Genomic DNA, 25,301 nt, shown 5'->3' with positions numbered 1-25,301 from the left:
CTGAGAATGAAACACGCAGACGCGGGCTCTCTCCTCTCTCTCTCTCCTTCACCCAGGAGGCCAGGTGCTGCTCTCCTCCTTCACCCAGGAGGCCAGGTGCTGCTCTCTCTCTCTCCTTCACCCAGGAGGCCAGGTGCTGCTCTCTCTCTCCTTCACCCAGGAGGCCCAGGTGCTGCTCTCTCTCTCTCCTTCACCCAGGAGGCCAGGTGCTGCTCTCTCTCTCTCCTTCACCCAGGAGGCCAGGTGCTGCTCTCTCTCTCCTTCACCCAGGAGGCCAGGTGCTGCTCTCTCTCTCCTTCACCCAGGAGGCCAGGTGCTGCTCTCTCTCTCCTTCACCCAGGAGGCCAGGTGCTGCTCTCTCTCTCCTTCACCCAGGAGGCCAGGTGCTGCTCTCTCTCTCTCCTTCACCCAGGAGGCCAGGTGCTGCTCTCTCTCTCTCCTTCACCCAGGAGGGCCAGGTGCTGCTCTCTCTCTCTCCTTCACCCAGGAGGCCAGGTGCTGCTCTCTCTCTCTCCTCCACCCAGGAGGCCAGGTGCTGCTCTCTCTCTCCTTCACCCAGGAGGCCAGGTGCTGCTCTCTCTCTCCTTCACCCAGGAGGCCAGGTGCTGCTCTCTCTCTCTCCTTCACCCAGGAGGCCAGGTGCTGCTCTCTCTCTCCTCTCTCTCTCTCCTTCACCCAGGAGGCCAGGTGCTGCTCTCTCTCTCTCCTTCACCCAGGAGGCCAGGTGCTGCTCTCTCTCCTTCACCAGGAGGCCAGGTGCTGCTCTCTCTCTCTCCTTCACCCAGGAGGCCAGGTGCTGCTCTCTCTCTCTCCTTCACCCAGGAGGCCAGGTGCTGCTCTCTCTCTCTCTCCTTTGTCTCGTGACCTATGTGCTAGGGGGTGGACGGTATAAACGGTATAACGGTATAAACGGTATGAATTTGCTCTACGGTATGGATTTTGAGTATACCGTGTAACCGGTAGTGCAGCTCTAAAATAGCAATGACCGTCATGTAACCACAGCGCGACTATTTCACTGGCATTTGCCCCTAAAAATAGATAGAATTAGTCATAGATAATAGATATGTGCGAACTGGAAAAAGTTATTTAGGAGGCTTCGCGCAGTGGGCGTGCCAGCCCCTACCGCACGCATGTAAACACGGGTCTAGTAGTCTAGTGGGACGGGACACGGGAGCTGTCGGCGTCTCCCTGAGCTAACGTTAGCTTAGCTACCGTTACAAAATGACCCAGTCAACTATTCACTTTTAGTTTAATACATGATGGGGCATTGTCTAACCGAACGGGTATCTAGTCGGCCAGCTACCGACATCAACAAACGCTCCACAAAGTCTAGTACTAGAGACGTGTATGCTACCTGTTAGCTCACGTTAACACAAGTTAGTTCACCGTTCAAAACGAAATGTCCCATTGAACTAAATAATTCACTGAGGCGTTGTATTAACGTTATATATGCAGTAGCTACAGATAGCTCATGATATCAATGTCTTATAACACTGATTCGATGCGTATTCGAGCTGAGGGCTTGCTAACGTTATAATACCAATACAATAGGGTCCAGGTGCAGCGCCGGAGAATCCTGGCCGTAGCTCTGCTCGAGGCTACTCGAGTATAGGTCCAGGTGCAGCTCCGGAGAATTCTGGCCGTAGCTGGAGGCTACTAGAGTACACACAGACAGTGGAGCTTGTTGCGTGGTGGCGATGTCTCGCAGATAATACCAGTACAAGTCTAATTATATAATATATATATTTTATAAAAAAATAATATATATATAAAATAAAATAATTTTTTTTATCAAAAAACGATGATACCGTGATATATACCGTTACCGTCTATGCTTCAAATTATACCGTGATATAAATTTTAGGACCATACCGTCCACCCCTACTATGTGGAGACCATGACCTCTGTGTAGACCGCCACGCCGTGAACACAGAGTTCAACACGCTGCCGCAGAGCGAGCGGAACAAACAAACACTTTCCGGGAAGGAAGGGGATGAATTGTGTGAAGTGTTTTTCTACTTGATGCGTTAGAAGTGTTTTCACGGGAGGAGGGGAAGAGAGGGAGAGAGAGAGGCAGAGAGAGAGGGGAGAGATGAAAGAGGGAGAGATGAGAGGAGAGGAAGAGAGGAGGAGAGGAGAGGAGAGGAGAGAGAGAGAGGAGGAGGGGGACGTGTGGCCTTGGCCTCATGGTAGCTCCGCACGGCGTTGCAGAACGCCTCGTCCGCCACGATCTGCGTCTCCCCACTGAGGAAGGACTGGAAGCGCTCCTTTACTGCCTGCAGCTGCTGCTTGTTCAACTGGAGGAGAGAGAGAGAGAGAGAGAGGGGGGGGGGGGGGGGGGGGGGGGGGGGGGGGGGGGGGGGGGGGGGGAGAGAGAGGGGAGAGAGAGAGAGGGGGGGGAGAGAGGGTGGGGAGAGAGAGAGAGGGGGGGAGAGAGGGTTCAGAAGGTGAAGGGATTGGAGGATGTGAGATTTAAAAGAGGAAGAATGGAGGTGAAGGTGAAGAGAGTAGTTGGAGGAGAGATGAGGGAGGAGGGAGAGAGAAAAACACATCACAACAAATAGTCAGTCTTACAATTCAGAAACGAGTGGCTTCACATCCCCTGAAGCAGAGCGCTCAGCAAAACATTAAGTATCTTTGGGACCGTTTGTGATAAAGACTCGCTTTGAATTGTATCTGAATCGGGAGACTCTCCTCTCCTCGCCCCCCCCCCCCCCCCCCCCCCTAACCGGGTGGTCAGGTCTAGAAGGAGACTCTCCTCTCCCCCCCCCCCCCCCCCAGGTGGTCAGGTCTAGAAGGAGACTCTCCTCTCCCCCCCCCCCCCCCCCCAGGTGGTCAGGTCTAGAAGGAGACTCTCCTCTCCCCCCCCCCCCCCCAGGTGGTCAGGTCTAGAAGGAGACTCTCCTCTCCCCCCCCCCCCCCCCCCCCCCCCAGGTGGTCAGGTCTAGAAGGAGACTCTCCACCCCCCCCCCCCCCCAGGTGGTCAGGTCTAGAAGGAGACTCTCCACCCCCCCCCCACCCCCCCCCAGGTGGTCAGGTCTAGAAGGAGACTCTCCACCCCCCCCCCACCCCCCCCCAGGTGGTCAGGTCTAGAAGGAGACTCTCCACCCCCCCCCCCCACCCCCCCCAGGTGGTCAGGTCTAGAAGGAGACTCTCCTCTCCTCGCCCCCCCCCCCCCCCTCCCCCCCAGGTGGTCAGGTCTAGAAGGAGACTCTCCTCTCCGTCGCCCCCCCCCCCCCCCCCCCCTCCCCCCCAGGTGGTCAGGTCTAGAAGGAGACTCTCCTCTCCGTCTCGCCCCCCCCCCCCCCAGGTGGTCAGGTCTAGAAGGAGACTCTCCTCTCTCAGTCCCCCCCCCCCCCCCAGGTGGTCAGGTCTAGAAGGAGACTCTCCTCTCTCAGTCCCCCCCCCCCCAGGTGGTCAGGTCTAGAAGGAGACTCTCCTCTCTCCCCCCCCCCAGGTGGTCAGGTCTAGAAGGAGACTCTCCTCCCTCCCCCCCCCCCCCCCAGGTGGTCAGGTCTGACTCTCCTACCCCCCCCCCCCCCCCCAGGTGGTCAGGTCTAGAAGGAGACTCTCCTCTCCCCCCCCCCCCCCCCCCCAGGTGGTCAGGTCTAGAAGGAGACTCTCCTCTCCCCCCCCCCCCCAGGTGGTCAGGTCTAGAAGGAGACTCTCCTCCCCCCCCCCCCCCCCCCCAGGTGGTCAGGTCTAGAAGAATCCTGAAACATCTAGGTCAATCTTTTCCAAATGAAGACTAGTCAATCAAGTTCAAGTTTCTTTATTAGATGTCGTGCAGCTTGAATAAAAATCTAAATCAAATCATAGCGTGGAACTATGGTATTAGGACAAGATGCAGAGAGGGACACTGATAGGAGGAGAGCTATATGATGGAGGAGCCTTTTGTCTGCGTGTGCGTGTGCGTGTGTGTGTGTGTGTGCGTGTGTGTGTGTGTGGAGGAGGGGTACATTGCTGTATTGAGATATTGGTCCAAATATGAAGGCAGCACCAAAATGTTCACGTCGTGGCCACGTTTACATGGGCGGTTTATTCCCCTTTTCATTCTGAATTAACGTTCAATCCTATTTAAAGTTATCATGTAAACATCTGAAAATACTTAATTCCGAATTAAAATCCATTCGGATGTACAGTAAGTGGCCTGTTGATTCCGTTTTTCATTCTGAATGAAAGCTTTTTCTGTCCCCTTTTCACGCATTTTTCGGAATTAGTTCCTTCCGGTCTTTCTGCGCATGATCGCTCCCTTGTTAGCGCTTGCGCAATGCGCACAGGCTACATACAAACATAAAAGATGGCGGACAAGAGCAAGCGATGGAAGAGGGCTGAAACAATTTATTTAATATAGACGCTATGGAAGACTTAAAAATAATAGAACGATCTAGTTACAAAATGATACGCTAGCACAGTAGCTGAGAATACCGGTCGCAACAGTTTGTTTACTTCTGGTAAACGTAATGACGTTAACATCCTGTTTACCCAATCAGAAGCCTTCCCAGCCCCAAACCTTACGATGACTCGAAAACCCGATTAGAGAGTTTCTTTCACGTAACCACCTTGTCGGAATTTTACATGTAAACTCGCAGGATTTTATTTTTTACATCCAAATGATTTGATTCCGAAGTTATAATTCGGAATTAAAAGTCACCATGTAACCGCAGTTGTCCGCTAAAAACGCCCAGAACAATATCCAAATAAATGTCCGTCACTCACTGAAGAAAAGGTGTCTTTGCACCAAATTTCAAAACACATAAATACAGTTTCCATGTTGACAGAACCATACTTCCCTGGTAAACTGTGGAGTTATTCAACAAAACACAAGGTGTTTTCGCATTATGTAAAATATTGTATGCTCAGTCTCACACAAAGGAAATGTATGAATCATAAAAGCTACAACACTTGATACTGACTCAAAAAATGAACTCAGAATTGACAAATATAACCCTATGTCCAGGTGAACCTTGGTCTGTGTCTATAAACTAGAGCATGTTAGCAGGTGAACCTTGGTCTGTGTCTATAAACTAGAGCATGTTAGCAGGTGAACCTTGGTCTGTGTCTATAAACTAGAGCATGTTAGCAGGTGAACCTTGGTCTGTGTCTATAAACTAGAGCATGTTAGCAGGTGAACCTTGGTCTGTGTCTATAAACTAGAGCATGTTAGCAGGTGAACCTTGGTCTGTGTCTATAAACTAGAGCATGTTAGCAGGTGAACCTTGGTCTGTGTCTATAAACTAGAGCATGTTAGCAGGTGAACCTTGGTCTGTGTCTATAAACTAGAGCATGTTAGCAGGTGAACCTTGGTCTCCGTATATAAACTAGAGCATGTTAGCAGGTGAACCTTGGTCTGTGTCTATAAACTAGAGCATGTTAGCAGGTGAACCTTGGTCTGTGTCTATAAACTAGAGCATGTTAGCAGGTGAACCTTGGTCTGTGTCTATAAACTAGAGCATGTTAGCAGGTGAACCTTGGTCTGTGTCTATAAACTAGAGCATGTTAGCAGGTGAACCTTGGTCTCTGTCTATAAACTAGAGCATGTTAGCAGGTGAACCTTGGTCTCCGTCTATAAACTAGAGCATGTTAGCAGGTGAACCTTGGTCTGTGTCTATAAACTAGAGCATGTTAGCAGGTGAACCTTGGTCTCCGTATATAAACTAGAGCATGTTAGCAGGTGAACCTTGGTCTGTGTCTATAAACTAGAGCATGTTAGCAGGTGAACCTTGGTCTCCGTATATAAACTAGAGCATGTTAGCAGGTGATAGCAGCTTGAACGTGGAGCAGAGCAGAGTGAACACAGTCGGCGCCACACTGCGGGAGGTCGTTACTGTAACTAAAAGCACACATTTGGGTGGTCTAACCTAGTTTGCTAGTTAGTCAATAAGTCAAGCTTTCTAACCAAGTAGGGTCCATTTAGCACTTAAGAAAATGGCACTTGAAGCTGTCAATCAAGCGTGATCTGATCGTGCCCCCACAATCCTGAGAAAATGGTAGATGTTCCAAGCTACGACTGGCAGCAACATCTCGGAGGCTTCTTCAAAAGATTCCCACAAATAAAGAAATACCAGCACTTCAGCTTCGATGCCAACAGTCCTGGCATGGTGACGGCGAAATTACACTGTGACGATACAGAGCCATTCACGTTTCAGCTGTTGAAAGACCCAAAACGCTACCCAACCATCTCTGGTTTTCCTGTCCTCCCCCCACCTGGTCTAGACAATGACCGACAGGAATATCTTTATAAGGAGATAAGACAATACTGTTCTGATGACGCAAAAGACATTACATGCCCACTCCCAACATCTAGAGCACCTCAGAACAAGAAGACTGTACGATGTTAGACACATGGATGTAGAGCACACACACACACACACACACACACACTGTACTAGCAGTCACTTTAACATGAACACACACACACACTCATGCTGCACACGCTCACAATGTAAGGTCACTTTAAAAAGATTAAACAAGAACAGGAGTGGTTCTTGTAGAGTAAAAGCTTTTGTAAAACTCATGTACATATACCTGATATGTCTTATTCTTATTACTTGTTCTTATTACTTGTATTATTGCACAATGTCGCATTCTCATCCTATTGGATTCTTATTATTGCATTCTTGACTTGACTTGATAGTATAGTAGTACTAGTATAGCATAGGGACATAGAAGAATTGTATTGTTGTGTACCGGTACATCATACATGTACATTATATTTGTATTACTATTGTTTTATTGCACAATCGTAGCGGGCATGGCCAACCGCATTTCACTGTATGCCCTGGTATGCAATGAATAAAAAAAAATTTCACTTTAAACTAAATGGAAAGGTCACTTTAAAGGAAAGAACCGATGTGGTTCTTATATAGTTTAGATTATTGTAGTATAGCATAATGACAGTTGAAACTGTATATTGTATTAGCATGTCTATTTTTATCATGCACATCTTATGCCTTCTTATTACCTGTTTATGTATTTTATTATTAGTATTATTGCACAATCGATGCGGGCATGACCACCCGCATTTCACTGTATGCCCTGGTATGTATGTGACTAATAAACCTCTTGAATTGATTTGATATTGTCTGCTGATTTTCATCCAGTTGTCACATGAAAGGTGGTAACAATGATAATGATAATAATGAGGCTTGTGTCTATCACTCCGCTGGCCAGTTCTACCAACTATGCATTACAATTCCCTGCGGTCAACATAATTTCTTCCTATTTTGGTTGTAATTGTGTAATGATAGATGTATAACCTGAACACTGTACATATCTGTTTTCAGGAAACACTGGGCTATACAAAGAATATGCTGTGATGTCACATGAATGTATAAATATATGGCCATGCATTTAATCTCTCTCTTTTTTATAAAATCATTATAGCCAACATGCAATATATCCCATTGATTGGTACAATGGGACAGACATTTGTTTTATACAGCTATAACCTGCATTCTTTCAAAATATATCATTAATCAATAAAACAGATATTGGAATACATAAATAAAGGTTTTCAATTCAATAACTGAAATATACATTATTCAGACTAGTAGTTATATTACTACTACAATAGAAAATGTTTGATTTTGTATCTGATCTGTCAGCATGGCTGTCACAGCACTTAATTATGTTAATACTATTCAGGGGAGAGGTGTGGCTTGGAGGTATTGTTTACGCCCAGCAGAATCCTGGCAAAAGGTGTCAAATCTTTAAGAGCTGTTTTCTCTGCTTAGGTCTCTGGGGAAAAAAGACTGCTACAAGATTTAAAATTAGCACATCACAATAATAACATTCTCAGATTTCAAAGTATGACACATCATTTGAAAGCTTACATTCTGTACTTTCACAATCTGGAAAAATCTGGAAAATGAAAAAATAGACATGTAGGCTATAGCACTGGTCGGGGTCACAATTTATATAGCGCTTTTATCCACAATTTTATCCACACATGGTCGCCTCCGCCATCGGTGTGTGAATGTGTGAGTGAATGGGTAAAATGTGAGGAACAAATTGTAAAGCACTTTGGATAAAAGCTGCTATATAAATGCACCATTTACGCCATACGTTATACGTCTGTGCAGTTTAGGTGGGAGTGAAACCTGTTATTAGTCTAAGCTCTGTTATGCAACACAAGGTTGACATTTAACAACGTTAATATCTTTCTCCCAGGCACTTCTGTTGATGTTCCTTGAGGTGAAAAACACTTGAACAGACTTGACGGCATCAAAATGACCAGTTTCCACATCTCCTGTCTCGGCGCCATCATGTGGTCGTCAAGGAGACCGTCAACGCCGACACTTCTAACTCTGCGTCGGTGAAATGAGTACAACGCAGCCGCAATGCCGTCACATTCTACAGAAACTAGTCGCCTGAAGACATAATAGTTGAGAATTATTTTTTATTAATTAATTAGACTGGAAAAGAATGTGTGTCTGTGTCATGAGCGAGTGAGACACAGAGGTGGTGACACAGGGAAGGATGTTTAACCCTTTCACTGCCACACGACAGCCGGTTAACCCTTTCACTGTGACAATACAGAAGGTTAGCCCTTTACTATCACACAACCGACGGCGATGCTCCATCATTAGCATCATTAGCTCCGCATCCGAAAGGTGTGTATGGGGCCCCAGGGTGGCGCACCACGTAACGCACTGCATCCCGGGTTCAACTCCCTCTCTGCCAGGTCTGTCCAATACAGCAAAAAAAAAAAGCAAAACTAATAATCTAAAAAAAAAAAAAAAAGTGTTTATGTGTGAGAATGAGAGAGAGAGCAAGAAAGAGAGAGAGAGAGATAGAGAGAAAGAGAGATAGATAGAGAGAAAGAGAAAGAGAAAGAGAGAGAGGAGAGAGAGAGAAAGAGAAAGAGAGAGAGATAGATAGAGAGAAAGAGAAAGAGAGAGAGAGAGAGAGAGAGATAGAGAGAGAGAAAGAGAGAGAGAGAGATAGAGAGAGAGAGAGAGAGAGAGGAGAGAGAGAGAGAGAGAGAGAGAGAGAGAGGGGGGGATAGAGAGAGATAAACGGAAAACAGAAGACGTCTTAATAAATGTCACCTGGTATTAACCTCAAGGGTTGATCAGGTCGAGGAGGCTCACATTGTTTAGCCGTTTCTCCCACTAGTTAGTTAGTAATAAAGTCTGTTAGTAAGTTGAGGTCTGGCACCCTGCCATTGGCTGTGGAAGTGGGTAGATTCCAGGGTAAACCTGAGGAGGAGCGGTTGTGTGTTCTGTGTGATCTGGGAGAGGTGGAGGATGAATATCATCTTGTTTTTTATTGCCCTTTGTACACCGCTTTGAGGAGGGCTTTATTTGAGACAATTCTAATTGTAAATCCGGATTTGTTTCGGCAGTCTGAGAGTTGTATGTTGAGTTGTTTTTTTGTGTGGAGGACATCTTCGGTTTTGCAGGATTTTTGGTAGAAAGCATCATGGCACTTGAGACAAAACACACTATATCCTATATAATAGTATTTGAATTCCTCTTGTTTCTTTGTTTATATACATTGCGTACAGCTTGTGTTATATTAAGTTTTATTGTATTTTCTTGTATTTTCTTTTTCTTGTGGCCATCTTGGTCTATATGTCATTTGTCAAGTAATTGGTCAAGTATATTATTATATACTTATTGTTATGAGTCTTGTAAGCCCATATGGGCTGGGCATACACCTGTATGTAAGACACGGAAATAAAAAACATCAAATCATCAAATCAAATCAAATCGGTTAGTCATTGACCTTTTGCAAAGCCCCGCCCCCCTTGGTTACTGTTGCTACGTCCGACAAGCTACCCGTAGTAGCTTACCAGTCGCGTTAATAGATTCCTTTTGGAGCAATGCGACCACAATATCCTCCAGATCCGTTCTTGTACTGCTGGGTAAGTTCTGCTTTTGTAATATCATCGAGTTATCATTGTTATTGAAATCGTTTAGCAGTCAACATCATCCTATTCAGCTAGCTAATGCTGTTCAGCTAGCTGATGCTACTGTGCAACATGCCACCAAGCTGTTTTCCAAAGCAAACGATGAGATACTTATGCATGGCTATTTTTTTATTTTTTATTTTTACAGGATGCCAGATTACTGTTCACGTGTTGTGGGCCTGATGCACCTTTGGCTGCAAGAACCGATGAGATCTCCTCCACAAGCAGACTCCAACAACGGCACAAAGCCAGAGGCAAGAAAATAACAAGCCGTTTTCAATGTGGTGGTAGCCACGGCCAAAGTCAACCGTAAGCGGATAATATAATATCTAGCTATAGCCACAACAAGTAAGTTATTCCATTGTGTGTACTGCATATTACCATATACCATACCCACCATCAGTTGTGCTTTTACTAATCTATGCTATTTCTGTGTCTAGGAAAGCACTATAGGAACAGGCATGACCTCCTGAAAGACATGGCAGATGCACCATGTTTATTCAACAACATGTCAACACTTTCAACACGTGAATGCAAATTAGATTATAATTTGACATTAGTTGAATATAGAATGGAAGTACTTTATTAATCCCAAGGGGAATCTGCACCACAGATGGCTCACAATGAACATTTAGGTAGTAAAAAAAATAGCTTGGACTTCCACTCTCTCCTGTTTCTAAGACACAGGTGATGTACCGAGGGGTGGGGCCTGAGGATTTACAACTAAACCACATGGTTACAAGTTCAAGTTGTGTTTTATTTGTCACATATAAGGTACATGTACATTATGTACACATGGTAAATGGCTGCTTTTTTATATAGCGCTTTTATCCAAAGCGCTTTATAATTTGTTCCTCATTTTACCCGTTCACTCACATTCACTCACCGACGGCGGAGGCGACCACGCAAGGTGCCAACCTGCTCATCGGGAGCAGTTAGGGGTTAAGTGTCTTGCTCAAGGACACATCGACACGCTGCCCGGGAACCTCCGGATTGCCAGACGACTGCTCTACCTCCAGAGCCACTGTCGCCCTGTATGAGGGCCATAAGGGGCAGTTTGAGGAAAAATGAAACCATTAATTCTTTCAATGGTTGTAAAATACATAATTAAATTCACATTGTTGATTCCACTAACGATGTGCACAGGAATTTATCTCACCCTTCCAGGTTGTTCAGCCCCTTGTCTTAACGCAGCCCGTTAACTGGGTGGTCTCGCTTAATGCCAACTACGCAATATATTGGTCTTTCACATCATCATCATCAAACCTTTATTTGAATAGGCAGGTTAGTTAAGAACAAGTTCTTATTTTCAATAACGGCCTATTTGGGGGTAAAAATCCCCCTAGGGGAAAGGGGATGGGGGATCAAATCAAATAAATACAAATAAAACACAAAGGAACATTATTAAAAAGGCAGGACATACATACAGAGCAACAACTGACCTGAGCAACAACAACTGACCTGAGCAACAACAACTGACCTGAGCAACAACAACTGACCTGAGCAACAACAACTGACCTGAGCAACAACAACTGACCTGAGCAACAACAACTGACCTGAGCAACAACAACTGACCTGAGCAACAACAACTGACCTGAGCAACAACAACTGACCTGAGCAACAACAACTGACCTGAGCAACAACAACTGACCTGAGCAACAACAACTGACCTGAGCAACAACAACTGACCTGAGCAACAACAACTGACCTGAGCAACAACAACTGACCTGAGCAACAACAACTGACCTGAGCAACAACAACTGACCTGAGCAACAACAACTGACCTGAGCAACAACAGCTGACGGTCAACAGAACAATAGTGGCAGCAGGGTGTTAGCTCACGGAGAAGCAGCTACATGAGGAGCTCAGGGGAGTTTGTTAAAGTGCATCGATGGTCACCATGTCAGATTATAGCATCATGAACTCTCGCTGCGTCTGGGTCAGGAGACGGGTCACACATCAGAGAGACGGGTCACACAGCAGACAGACCACCGTCTGGGAGGGAGACGGGTCACACAGCAGAGAGACGGGTCACACAGCAGACAGACCACCGTCTGGGAGGGAGACGGGTCACAGCAGACAGACCACCGTCTGGGAGGGAGACGGGTCACACAGCAGACAGACCACCGTCTGGGAGGGAGACGGGTCACAGCAGACAGACCACCGTCTGGGAGGGAGACGGGTCACACAGCAGACAGACCACCGTCTGGGAGGGAGACGGGTCACACAGCAGACAGACCACCGTCTGGGAGGGAGACGGGTCACACAGCAGACAGACCACCGTCTGGGAGGGAGACGGGTCACACAGCAGACAGACCACCGTCTCGGCACGAAGACAAACTCGCCTCACACACAGTGCCATGCCAGGGAGCTGCCACAAGGGGCAGAGTGGCTAACTGTGAGCGAGTGAATTAATGCGTTTGTATAAAAGCGTCCGCTAAATGACAAAATGTAAAAAGTAAAGGGTTTCAATACTATTCGAGCACTGGCCCAGGAACATTCAGACTACACCAATTTATCCTTAAATTCCAACATTCTATGTTTTTGCAATCAGCAACGAGAAGGCATTATAGCGGAATTCTCATACGTATTCCTCTTTTTCTGCCGATAAAGATCGGGGGGCGTCTCGAGTGGCTGGTTGAAAGAGATCGGGGTTAGGGTTAGTTATCTCGAGTGGCTGGTTGAAAAAGATCGGGGTTAGGGTTAGTTATCTCGTGTGGCTGGTTGAAAAAGATCGGGGTTAGGGTTAGTTATCTCGAGTGGCTGGTTGAAAAAGATCAGGGTTAGGGTTAGTTATCTCGTGTGGCTGGTTGAAAAAGATCGGGGTTAGGGTTAGTTATCTCGAGTGGCTGGTTGGAGAAGATCGGGGTTAGGGTTAGTTATCTCGAGTGGCTGGTTGAAAAAGATCGGGGTTAGGGTTAGTTATCTCGTGTGGCTGGTTGAAAAAGATCGGGGTTAGGGTTAGTTATCTCGAGTGGCTGGTTGGAGAAGATCGGGGTTAGGGTTAGTTATCTCGAGTGGCTGGTTGGAGAAGATCGGGGTTAGGGTTAGTTATCTCGAGTGGCTGGTTGGAGAAGATCGGGGTTAGGGTTAGTTATCTCGAGTGGCTGGTTGGAGAAGATCGGGGTTAGGGTTAGTTATCTCGAGTGGCTGGTTGGAGAAGATCGGGGTTAGGGTTAGTTATCTCGAGTGGCTGGTTGGAGAAGATCGGGGTTAGGGTTAGTTATCTCGAGTGGCTGGTTGGAGAAGATCGGGGTTAGGGTTAGTTATCTCGAGTGGCTGGTTGAAAAAGATCGGGGTTAGGGTTAGTTATCTCGAGTGGCTGGTTGGAGAAGATCGGGGTTAGGGTTAGTTATCTCGAGTGGCTGGTTGGAGAAGATCGGGGTTAGGGTTAGTTATCTCGAGTGGCTGGTTGGAGAAGATCGGGGTTAGGGTTAGTTATCTCGAGTGGCTGGTTGGAGAAGATCGGGGTTAGGGTTAGTTATCTCGAGTGGCTGGTTGGAGAAGATCGGGGTTAGGGTTAGTTATCTCGAGTGGCTGGTTGGAGAAGATCGGGGTTAGGGTTAGTTATCTCGAGTGGCTGGTTGGAGAAGATCGGGGTTAGGGTTAGTTATCTCGAGTGGCTGGTTGGAGAAGATCGGGGTTAGGGTTAGTTATCTCGAGTGGCTTGAGGAAGTCCACCATGTAGAGGCGAGCGGCTGGATCGAGGGCACAGTGGCCGATTCAGATTTCTGATTATTTTATTCACCTCGTCTTGAGAGGAAAATTCTTAGGTTTTGGTTCCTCTACCTTACGGCAGCGAGGGCATTCGTCACCCCCAGTTATTCTCCGTTAGGGAAATACAGAGTCTGAGAGAACGGGTTCTTTCTCTCTCTCTCTCTCTCTCGCCCCCACAACCTGGTTAGAGATCCAAGGGACGAATCCATTTCCCTGGACGAAGCCGCGGAGATATAGGAGAGCGGACATAAATCCAGCTGAAGCCCGACAGCCAGCTCTCATAATGGGCATCTTTTCTTTTGCCGTCAGTGTCATTTCATGGGTGGGATGCGTTTGTCGGGGGAAAGCGTTATTGATGCCTCAGCTTGAAGTGGTGCCGCGGAGTGGGAGCAGGGAAAACAAGCCAGAAGGTTACACAGGCTGGAAAGAGTTCGTGTTTTAAATTTTTTTTTTGGAAATTGGTCAGAGCCTCTTCTGTTCGTGTCGGGACATAACTCGTAACTCGAGACATAACTCAGAGCCGACTGCGTCGTCGTCACGGAGACGTTGAAGGAAAGTTGCGGTTTGTATTTTAATTTAAAGCTGCACTGTGGAAGACTGGCAGCCCGTGTCCATGAGAGATAACGACAAGTCTCTTCAACATTGGTATTATAGGATTATAATTATTACATTATAATCACTTTATTTGCCACGCCAGGGATCTGTCCTCTGCCTTGAACACAACACAGTATGAACCTAGAATGCATGTCTTTTATCGCGCAGTACCCAGAGGAAACATGCAAACTCCACACGGAAAGAAAGGCTTTCATACGATACGATAGGGCTGGGCGATATAACGATAATTATCGCGATATATTTTAATAATCGATATCGGAAAGAAAATATATCCTGGGTATGTCTGGGAGTGCTTGCATTCTTTCATTTATTTGCATTCATCTAAAAATGTTTGGACCTTATGGTGTTCTTGTTCTGTTCTTGACTTATTGTTATGTTTTCTTCTTGACTTGTTTAAAGAAGACCTGTACGGCCCATGGGGATATTAACGTGTGTTGTCGGGCCCTATAAATAAATTTGATTTGATTTGATTTATACCTCTCTGTTTCAGTCCTGTTCTCATTCTAGCAGCCTCTATACCTCTCTGTTGCAGTCCTGTTCTCATTCTAGCAGCCTCTATACCTCTCTGTTTCAGTCCTGTTCTCATTCTAGCAGCCTCTATACCTCTCTGTTTCAGTCCTGTTCTCATTCTAGCAGCCTCTATACCTCCGTTTCAGTCCTGTTCTCATTCTAGCAGCCTCTATACCTCTGTTTCAGTCCTGTTCTCATTCTAGCAGCCTCTATACCTCTCTGTTTCAGTCCTGTTCTCATTCTAGCAGCCTCTATACCTCTCTGTTTCAGTCCTGTTCTCATCCTAGCAGCCTCTATACCTCTCTGTTTCAGTCCTGTTCTCATTCTAGCAGCCTCTATACCTCTCTGTTTCAGTCCTGTTCTCATTCTAGCAGCCTCTATACCTCTCTGTTTCAGTCCTGTTCTCATTCTAGCAGCCTCTATACCTCTGTTTCAGTCCTGTTCTCATTCTAGCAGCCTTTATACCTCCGTTTCAGTCCTGTTCTCATTCTAGCAGCCTCTATACCTCTGTTTCAGTCCTGTTTTCATTCTAGCAGCCTCTATACCTCTGTTTCAGTCCCGTTTTCATTCTAGCAGCCTCTATACCTCTGTTTCAGTCCTGTTCTCATTCTAGCAGCCTCTATACCTCTCTGTTTCAGTCCTGTTCTCATTCTAGCAGCCTCTATACCTCTCTGTTTCAGTCATGTTCTCATTCTAGCAACCTCTATACCTCTCTGTCTCAGTCCTGTTCTCATTCTATCAGCCTCTATACCTCTCTGTTTCAGTCCTGTTCTCATTCTAGCAGCCTCTATACCTCTCTGTCTCAGTCCTGTTCTCATTCTAGCAGCCTCTACACCTCTCTGTTTCAGTCCTGTTCTCATTCTAGCAGCCTCTATACCTCTGTTTCAGTCCTGTTCTCATTCTAGCAGCCTTTATACCTCTGTTTCAGTCCTGTTCTCATTCTAGCAGCCTCTATACCTCTCTGTTTCAGTCCTGTTCTCATTCTAGCAGCCTCTATACCTCTCTGTTTCAGTCATGTTCTCATTCTAGCAGCCTCTATACCTCTGTTTCAGTCCTGTTCTCATTCTAGCAGCCTCTATACCTCTGTTTCAGTCCTGTTCTCATTCTAGCAGCTTCTATACCTCTGTTTCAGTCCTGTTCTCATTCTATCAGCCTCTATACCTCTCTGTTTCAGTCATGTTCTCATTCTAGCAGCCTTTATACCTCTCCGTTTCAGTCCTGTTCTCATTCTTTAAATGCAGATAGGCTGCAGATCCTAGACGCCGCACTCCGGAACATTCCGGCTCGTGAACCTGGCTCACAAGATTCAGATCAAACTGTCAAACTAGGCGTTGGGAGATCAAAATCTAAATTAAGATCCAGATATCGCGTGTCCTATTTTCCGGCACAAAATGTTGTCAGAAACATATTTTAGTGAACCGTTGGAAAACTAGAACGTTTACGAGCGAGCCGCCATTTTGTACACAAGCTCTTTTCACACGCACACACAAGTCAACGTGTGGTAAAGGTGGTATAGTCTTTCAGTACAAATTACAATGTGATTTTTTTCATGTCGTTCCTGTAATAATTTCTTTTTACAATATGTATATACTAGGGGTGTAAAGGTACACATATCCGTACCGAACCGTTCAGTACGGCTGTGTACCGAACGAATACAATGGTATTTTCTGTTTTTCGTTTTGTTCCCGTCTTTTGTTTGTTTTCTCTTTCTCTCCCGAGATGCGCCCCGGGCCGATGTAACTAACTATTGGTTGAGGGGCGCAATATAAATAAATGTATCATATCATATCATGTTAACCACTAACAACCACCCACGGGGGCTGTTTTTTTCACAATCTAATGTAATATAATAATTTTTTTATTTAACAAATCGATTATTAATTTCAATGTAGAATATTCGTTGACAGCCCTACAAGTACAATTAGTTACTGCACACTACATCACCCCTGAGTGGAACATGGAAAGCCAAACTTTCCCCCACTGCACCGAAAACCCGTACCGAACCGTGGTTTTTGTGAACCGTTACACCCCTAGTATATACTGTGGATGACAGTGTAGTAAAAATCCATAACTGCATGGATCCGTGACGATATATCTTCCCGCCGTACAGTCCAGCGTCACACATCGTGCACTCGCTCTCTTCAGCGACTTGATACAGTCGGAGGGCGATCGAAGGCGGGGCCTTTGATAGCATCACATCCACTGAACCTGGGCGCCTCGCCTGCGTGTGCGCTCAGAGGGACACGGGCGTGGTGCCTTTGTGTGCACGTCTGTGTGCACGTCGTCCACGTGCGTTTTTACGGCTGAAGGCTCTAATCTCAGCTCATTCCACTCCTTAGAGAGCTTCATGGATCATTGGTGACAGTTAAGAGCTTGTTTGGATGGATGACGGATCAATAAAAAGCTAGAACGCTCCGCTATGTGTGTGAATGTGTGTGTGTGTGTGTGTGTGTGTGTGTGTGTGTGTGTGTGTGTGTGTATGTGTGTGTGTGTCATCTCTCCGCAGCAGACTAAATGCCAGCGGCCTGTCCGTGTCCCAGTCAGCGCTGATTTATAACGCGGTACGAGGAGCCGGAGCGGAAGATGAATACGTTTGGGACGACGTGTGATCTGAAGGTGGAAGTGGGGCGTGTGAACCTCTCTCTGGGAACACAGGCGGCGGCCGGGCTAATCTGCTGAGTGGCGCTGGACGAGGCAGAGGACACTTACATTAAACTGTCCAAACGCTGCCGGGCTTCAAATGTCACACCTGCCAGAGCAATGTTTCAAATGTCACACCTGCCACCACCATATTTCAACATTGCGCCCAGCGACATGTGGTGGGAAACATTGATACAGCAATGTATCGCGATATTTTGCATACCTACAGTATATTATATCGATACAGTGACAGCAAGTATTGATATTTATATGTATTAACAGGGCTGTACGCTAAGCTTTTTCACTAGGGGCACACTTGCCCCTAAATGAGAAATTTAGGGGCAAAAAATATTTTTTAGGGGCACATTTTTAAATAACAATTTTACCATTATTTATATCAATTGTTTTTGATTTTTAAAAAAAAAAGAAAAAAAATGATTTTATATAATTTCTTTTTAATAAAATATATATATTATATAATCATACTTGTAGTTGTATTATCTGCGAGACATCGCCACCACGCAACAAGTCTAAATGCTCGCTATATGCAACCAGCTCCACTGTCTGTGTGTACTGAGTAGCCTCCAGCTACGGCCAGGATTCTCCGGAGCTGCAGCTGGGCCCTATACTGTAGGGATGTGCATCTCCTCACTGAGGCCGATGCGATGTGCATCTCGATACGGTGCCAACGATACGATACATTAACGATACATTTGAAGCACCGGGCGATGCGATATGATTCACCCCCTGTTGAGATACGATACGATTCGATACGATTTGATTCAACACGATGCAAAATAATAATAAATAATACAATTTTATGGTATGACAGAGGATTTGGTTGTATTCCTTATATGCAGCTTATATTATTATTAAAAATAAAAGAATCTACTGTAAGACAATTTATATAAAAACTCTTGGGTGCCTAAGAAGACTTTTGCATAAACTGTCTTTTCTATCCACTTTAGCTAAAAACACACGAGAGAGAGAGAGATATATGCCGTAATATTTTATGTTCTATTTTATGATGAAAATTTTTGTATATACTATATTTTACAATGATATTTTGTATGTACTTATATCTGTTTGTAATCCATGTTTATGTTTAATATTGCTTTGGCAACATGTAGAAGTACGTCATGCCAATAAAGCCATTTGAATTGAGAGAGAGAGAGAGAGAGAGAGAGAGAGAGAGAGAGAGAGAGAGAGAGAGAGAGAGAGAGAGAGAGAGAGAGAGAGAGAGAGAGAGAGAGAGAGAGAGAGAGAGAGAGAGAGAGAGAGAGAGAGAGAGAGAATCCCCGTCTGAGCTGTCGTCGACAGTTGATGATGTCACACACTAGACTAGGTCACTAGGATGCGTCGTCTATACTTTCCGACCGTAGCTCCATTATGTCAACAACACGGAGGCAGCCAGCCTGGATGGATTGCATGAAGCGATATAATTAAGAAATGAATAACCAATAAAGTTATCTTTGAACCCCTGTTGTCAAGAGTCTTCAATATACCCCCCCCCTCCTCACTAATGGTACTGGTGTTGCAGAGTCACTTTAGTTAGACACTAGTTTAGCGTTAGCTGAACGGCTAACTGGCGTTAGCCAGAGGCTACTAGCGTTAGCATGTTGAGCAATTCTATTCATGTCTCCTCGACTTCCACTGTTTGTTGATAACTGTGACGCGGCTCTCGCCTTATATGTAGTAGCGAAGCAATAGTATCTGCTGTGTGTGTGTGCAGTCACAGTGCACTGCTGACAAGTGGATGAGAGGAAATTATATCAATGCATCGGTTTTTGATGATGCAAAGACGCTACAACAAGATGCATCGCGAGTTCAGCCTGACATTTTGCCGACGCGGGGACTTATTCCACCGGTGCACTTGCCCTATCAGAGTGAGTGCTCAGTCGATTGTTCCCGCTGATCATACCTGCTGAGTGCTCACTGCTCAGCTCGCGTGAGTGACGTCATCACACGCCTTGGATAATTTAGGAGTGAAATGCGAATCCAAGGCTTGAAAGCACTACTCGCAAGCCCGCCCCCAGATAATATTTACCAATCGCAACGGCCAATTAAAGGGGCAATTCGCGACGATATCATCGCAGTGTACAGCCCTGATTAATTAACCTCCTTTTTTTGTGTGTAAGAAACATCAGAGTGTTCACTTAGCGAAAGCGAAAGGCCTCTCCTCTGTCCTGATTCTCCTAGACCTGTACGCAGCCTTCGACACAGTCAACCATCAGATCCTCCTCGCGGCCCTGGGGAGTGGCATAGGAGTGGCTGGCTCTGCGCTGACATCATACCAAAATGACCGCTCCTACCAAGTCATGGAGACAGGGTCCCCCGTCTGCCTCCCGCCCCCTGCGGACGGGTGTCCCCCAGGGCTCGGTCCGAGGACCCCTTCTCTTCTCCCTCTACACCAAATCACTGGGTAACATTATCACGTCTCATGCCTTCTCGTATCATTGTTATGCCGATGATACTCAACTCTTCCTCTCCTTCCCTCCCTCCCTCAGATATCCACGTCTCTGAGCGGATCTCGGCCTGTCTGTCCGACATCTCCGCCTGGATGACGACCAACCGCCTCAAACTGAACCTAAGCAAAACAGAATTGCTCCACCTGCCGGCCAAATCCTCCCCCCTGACGGACCTTTCCATCAGTCGAGAATGCAGCTGTGACCGCGTCCCCGACCGCCAAAAACCTTGGTGTTGTCCTCGACGACCAGTTGAACTTCTCTGCTCACATCGCAGCGACAACCAGAACCTGCAGATTACTCCTGAGCAACGTCAGAAGGATCCGCCCCTTCCTGACATAAGAAGCCACCCAACTCCTCGTCCAATCAACAGTCATCTCCCGCCTTGACTACTGCAACGCACTGCTCGCTGGCCTCCCGGCCACCACCATCAAGCCTCTTCAACTCATTCAGAACGCAGCGGCCCGCCTGATCTCAAACCTATCGAAGTCGGCCCATGTCACCCCACGTCTTAGGGACCTGCACTGGCTCCCCATTGCTGCACGAATCCGCTTCAAGGCCCTCGACCTGGCATACAGTGTGGCGAAGGGAACCGCTCCCGCCTACCTCCGGTCAATGGTCTCTAACTACAAACCCTCAAGACCCCTCCGCTCTGCATCTTCTGGCCGCCTCAGACCCACTCCTATCCGAGCTCCGGGAGGGTCATCAAAGAGAAGCCGCCTTTTCTCAGTCCTTGCCCCACAATGGTGGAATGAACTGCCCACCCCAGTTAGGACAGCCGAAACACGTCCAATATTTCGCCGTCGACTAAAGACGCACTTCTTCAACCATTATCGGAAATTAAAAAAAGATTTAAATTTTTTAAATACATTTAGAAAATGTAACCCTAACTTTACTGTCATGCACTTGTCCTAATAAAACGAACCAACACTTTGATGAACATTGTTACTCAGCTGATAAGAGTTGTGCCCTTCCTGATGACTTGTCATACAGCACTTGTAAGACTAAATGTAAATGTAGCCCTTTTTTATTTGTATGTCAGCTCTTTGACTGCCAGAGAGGAGTGGACTCGACCTTGATGACTTGGACTCGGGTCAGACTCTACATTTAGTAACTCAACTACAACACTATCTGTAAATATTTATACATTTTAAACATAAATCAGTTGACATCTACGTAGTGATGCACGATATATCGGCCACCGATATAATATCGGCCGTTATGGCAGTTTTTTTACACATCGGTATCGGTCCGATAAAGATATATGGGCTGATAAAAAAAAAAGTATATATATATTTTTTTTAACATGTTTCGGCCTTAAATCGTTTCAAAATATCAGTCAGTTCTGAAAAAAATATGCGTTTTTGGAAAAAAGCTCTTTATTTGATTATCATAAAAAAGTGTTTTCTATACAGAGATATCGACATCGGTAAATATCGGTATCGGCCAGAACAGCAATGTTGTGAAGGATCAGATTAAACCGAATATATATATTTATTTATGGATATATATTTAATAGTATTTGTATATCGTTTGATATCCCTTGTATATTCCTTGTACATATACACTGAATATCCCTTTATTCTACTACAGCCCATAATAGTTCATTCTCTTATTGGACAAAAGGACCAGGCGCCAGGGACAAGCCCCTGGCGTTCAAGTTCAAAGGTACCGACGAGACATGCCCTTACTAGCCTCAGCTCCGCGCAGGAATACGGCTACCGAAAGCAGAGCGGCACTACTTGTCCACTGTGCATATAAATATGGCGCAAGACATGTAGAATTCCTCTTAGTCCTTTACCCTTCTACCCAACTAAGTAACAAGACGTGAAGCCTCACCCCACGATACCGCGTGCGGTGTAGTACGGCCTGTTTGGCCTTAGAATAGCAGTGATACCTCGTGCGAATTAATAGCTGAATTGCCAGAGTTTGGCACCGTATTTCTATTAAGTAATAATAGTCTATTATGTATGGTGCATCGTTCGGTTAGAGTTCTAAAGTGAGCAGCACCCCCATCGTTTCCTCGCGTTATCTAGAGTCTTAACCAGGTTGGGCAGACCACGCGTGGTGCTTTCATCCGAGGAGTTCTGGGCGAGGACGAGTGGACCTGCACATTGGATTACCTACCCCGACGACTGCTGAGCCCTATACGGCATGGAATATCTATTTGCTTTGGTGCTTTGATTTGTGGAGCGGATAATCGCCAACACCGGTGAGTGTTGGATTTACCCCGAGAGGAGCCAAGGTGAGACGGCGCTCAGACCAGACTGAGGTCGCCTCGCTTCTTCTCCGTTATGGACCTACAGCTACAGCTACAGCTATCGTCTACAAGAGAGCCCAAGTGTATTCATCTGCGGATCAAGGTTCTACGGGCACTGTGTTCTGTACCTGGACTCTCCCTAGAAATCGTTGACCAGACGGGATACAGCCGACGGCTCTCCTACCCCCCCTACTGGCTTACAACCGGCGGGACCCCTTCAGTATATTATCCAGCTATAATCATTAAGTGACCATCGCTATAATCCCCTAAGAGCCAGGTTGTATACTTGCTTCCTGTGTAACCAGAGATTGGACATTCAGTGTTGATTTGCCTACGAGTACTCATTTGCCTTACAAGAGCATTCAATTCAAATCATAAATGTAATAAGTAATTATTATATGTACCTTTTGCTATATATTAAATATTTGACTATTACCTTTGTGTGGACCTGATTTCATATGTGGGAAAGTGTTCATCATACTTAGATATCGTGTACTGTATGGCCAGTAATTAAAGTACATAAAGCGGTAGTGGTTTAATGATACCATACTTATCAATACAGTCAGGGAATTGTACCCCTCAGTTACAATTGGTCCTTCGAGCCGGATGGTAATTAGTGTAATATTAATATAGTGGTATTAATATTGAAATGGCCTATGATGAACACTCCACGAAACGGTCCTCCTAAAGTAGAACGCCCGTAACGTAGACGACAGCCACCTCAGTACTTAGAGGATTACGCTGTCAGTAAACTACCTAGCCTTCTACAGTAAACGCAGTAAAAGTAGAAAGTAAAATCATGTCCGACCCTATCAACCAGGATACCCCGACCACAGAGGCCCTAGTGGGTTCTAATGTAACTGACCAAGCTCACGGTGGGGACCAGGAGGGAACTGACACGACTTTACCCCCCGCCAATACCGAAGAAGTAGTCCCCCCAGAGCTCCGGGAGGAAGACAACCCTCCAGAGGTGGAACTCTGCACGGAACAAGATGAGGAGAGCGCCGAGGAGATAGAGCTCCAGGACTCCCCAACGAGTACAGCCAGGAGCGGCTCACCTCTACAAGCGTCTTCCCCCAGCGAGGCGGAGAGGATGCTGTCACAGGCGTTCTTCGCCAGCCTGACAGCCTCTACCGAACGCGATCGACTTCAGGGTGAACGCGATCGACTTCAGGGTGAACGCGATCGACTCCAAACACAGCAACGGAGCGAAGAAGAGCACATACGTCTGGAGCTGAGACGCCTTCAGACGGAAGAGAATATGGCAAGAGACCGGGCCGACACCCAGCGTGCCGCTGCCGGTGCCCAAAGAGAAGCAGATCTCACCAAGCGCGACGCCGAGCACGACAGACTACAAGGCGAGCGCGACAGACTACAAGCGCAGCTAATGGAGCAGCTGATCACCAGGGCAACACCCCCTCCCTCCACAAGGGGTTCCAGAGCCTCGTCAAGACACACGTCAAGGGCACCCTCCCCTAACCGAGCAGGCGACCTTGAACTCGACCACCAGAGAGAGTCTACACCCCCCTCCGAACTCATTCCCCGACCGGTCCAAGTGAGACCCAGCTACAAGGAAGGAACGGCGGACACCGCGGAGAGGCTAAATAGACGACTACAAGATTTAGGTGACCTGGCAGAAGAAGAAGAGGGAGAAGAGGAGAGTCAAGCCCGACAGCAGCACATTACTCCACAGGACCAGGAGGTCCAGTACAGCCCAGGCTATACCCCCGCGGCTCTGCGCTACAGACCCCCGACTCGATTCACGGGTGAGCATGACGCACGACCAGTCCCGAGGAATAGCACCTGGACCAGCGGGCCATGGTACCCTGCCAGTACCAGCCCACCGAGAGGCGTAAGAAGAGACTCGCCCAGGAGGCCTCTCTCCCAACGCTCACCGATGTGCCAGCCATCCATGGCGTCATACATTGGCACACCGACGTTTCCAGACTTCACCCATGAGAATCGAGCACAGTACACGGAGCTCCGGATATGCTTAGAGACAATGATGGTGGATGTCGCTGATGAACGCCACAAGTATGCAATACTATTGAAGCACCTGAAAGTGCCCCGAGCGCACAACATAGCGCTGGCCTATGCCACCTCTACGACCCCATACACCGCGGCTCTAGCAGCGCTGGACCAGAGATATGGACGTATATGGGATTACGTAATACAGGAGATAAGGCATATCGACCGCCTACCCCCAGCAACAGACAATCGCTCACTAGACGACCTGTCTATAAAAGTACAATCCCTGGTAGGGATGCTGGGGGCGCAACGAGAAAAGGGTATGCACGAACTATACGCAAACTCGAACGTCGAGAGGATTTTAGAGAAGCTGCCGCCCGCCCGACAGGAGCGCTTCAGGCGGCAAAGAGACCACCGTGATCCTAACGGCCCCGAGCCATCCCTCCTAGATTTAGCCGACTTCCTGGCGAGAGAAGTCAGCAGCCTACGGCTGGATACGTTCGTGCGGAGCACGCCAAGCTCCAGAGAGGGACCTAGGAGAGTAAACGATGGCCGAAGATCGGTGACTGTCATGCACCAATCAGAATCAGTACCGAGCAGCAAGAACCACAGTACCCCCTCGACGAAAGAGAAGTGGAAGATGGTGTGCCCGTACTGCGAGAAGGAACACTGGTTGTCACAATGTGACCAGTTCAAGAAGATGACCGCTGAAGAAGTAAGTCACTGGATAAAGTCCAACAGGCGCTGTAACCGATGTGCGCGCAGTCACATGGCAGCCGAGTGCCGCCTAAAGAAGAAGTGTAGTCGGTGTGACGGAGCCCATCTGGATGTCCTACACGACAGTAACAAAAGAAAGCCTGCACCATCCCACAGCACAAAGGCAAGTGTTATGTACATTGACCCCGCTAGCAGCAGCGGCGCCCAGGTGCTCTTAAAGGTGGTCCGTGTAACCCTGAGTTACCAAGACAAGATCATGGACACTTACGCCGTCCTTGATGACGGGTCAGAGAAGACCCTTCTCCTCGCGTCCGCTGCGGCCCAGCTGGGGCTACGGGGGAGCGAGAACCAGATGACTATTCGGACAATAAGACGAGATCTAAAGACGATAAAGGGCGAGAATGTCTCCTTCACTATCGCAGCAAGCGGGCAGCCAGAGAGACGGTACAGGATTACTAATGCTTTCACCAGCCAAGAAATAGGACTATCGCAG

At 46.9% G+C, this 25,301-nt stretch overlaps 1 protein-coding gene across 1 annotated transcript in view; it reads right to left on the bottom strand.

Annotated features, from left to right (window-relative positions):
* The window catches only part of cadps2 (Ca++-dependent secretion activator 2), a gene marked incomplete at its 3' end in the record, with an annotated part of 521,480 nt that overhangs the window by 387,625 nt on the left and 108,554 nt on the right, over positions 1-25,301 (bottom strand). The window contains 1 exon segment of the mRNA XM_084334474.1: positions 2,184-2,297. Coding sequence (XP_084190600.1) covers positions 2,184-2,297 — 114 coding nt within the window.

The sequence above is a fragment of the Notolepis coatsorum genome (assembly GCF_963971535.1).
Source record: "Notolepis coatsorum genome assembly, chromosome: 18".
NCBI classification, from domain to species: domain Eukaryota; kingdom Metazoa; phylum Chordata; class Actinopteri; order Aulopiformes; family Paralepididae; genus Notolepis; species Notolepis coatsorum.
This window is presented reverse-complemented; position numbering and strand designations above follow the sequence as displayed.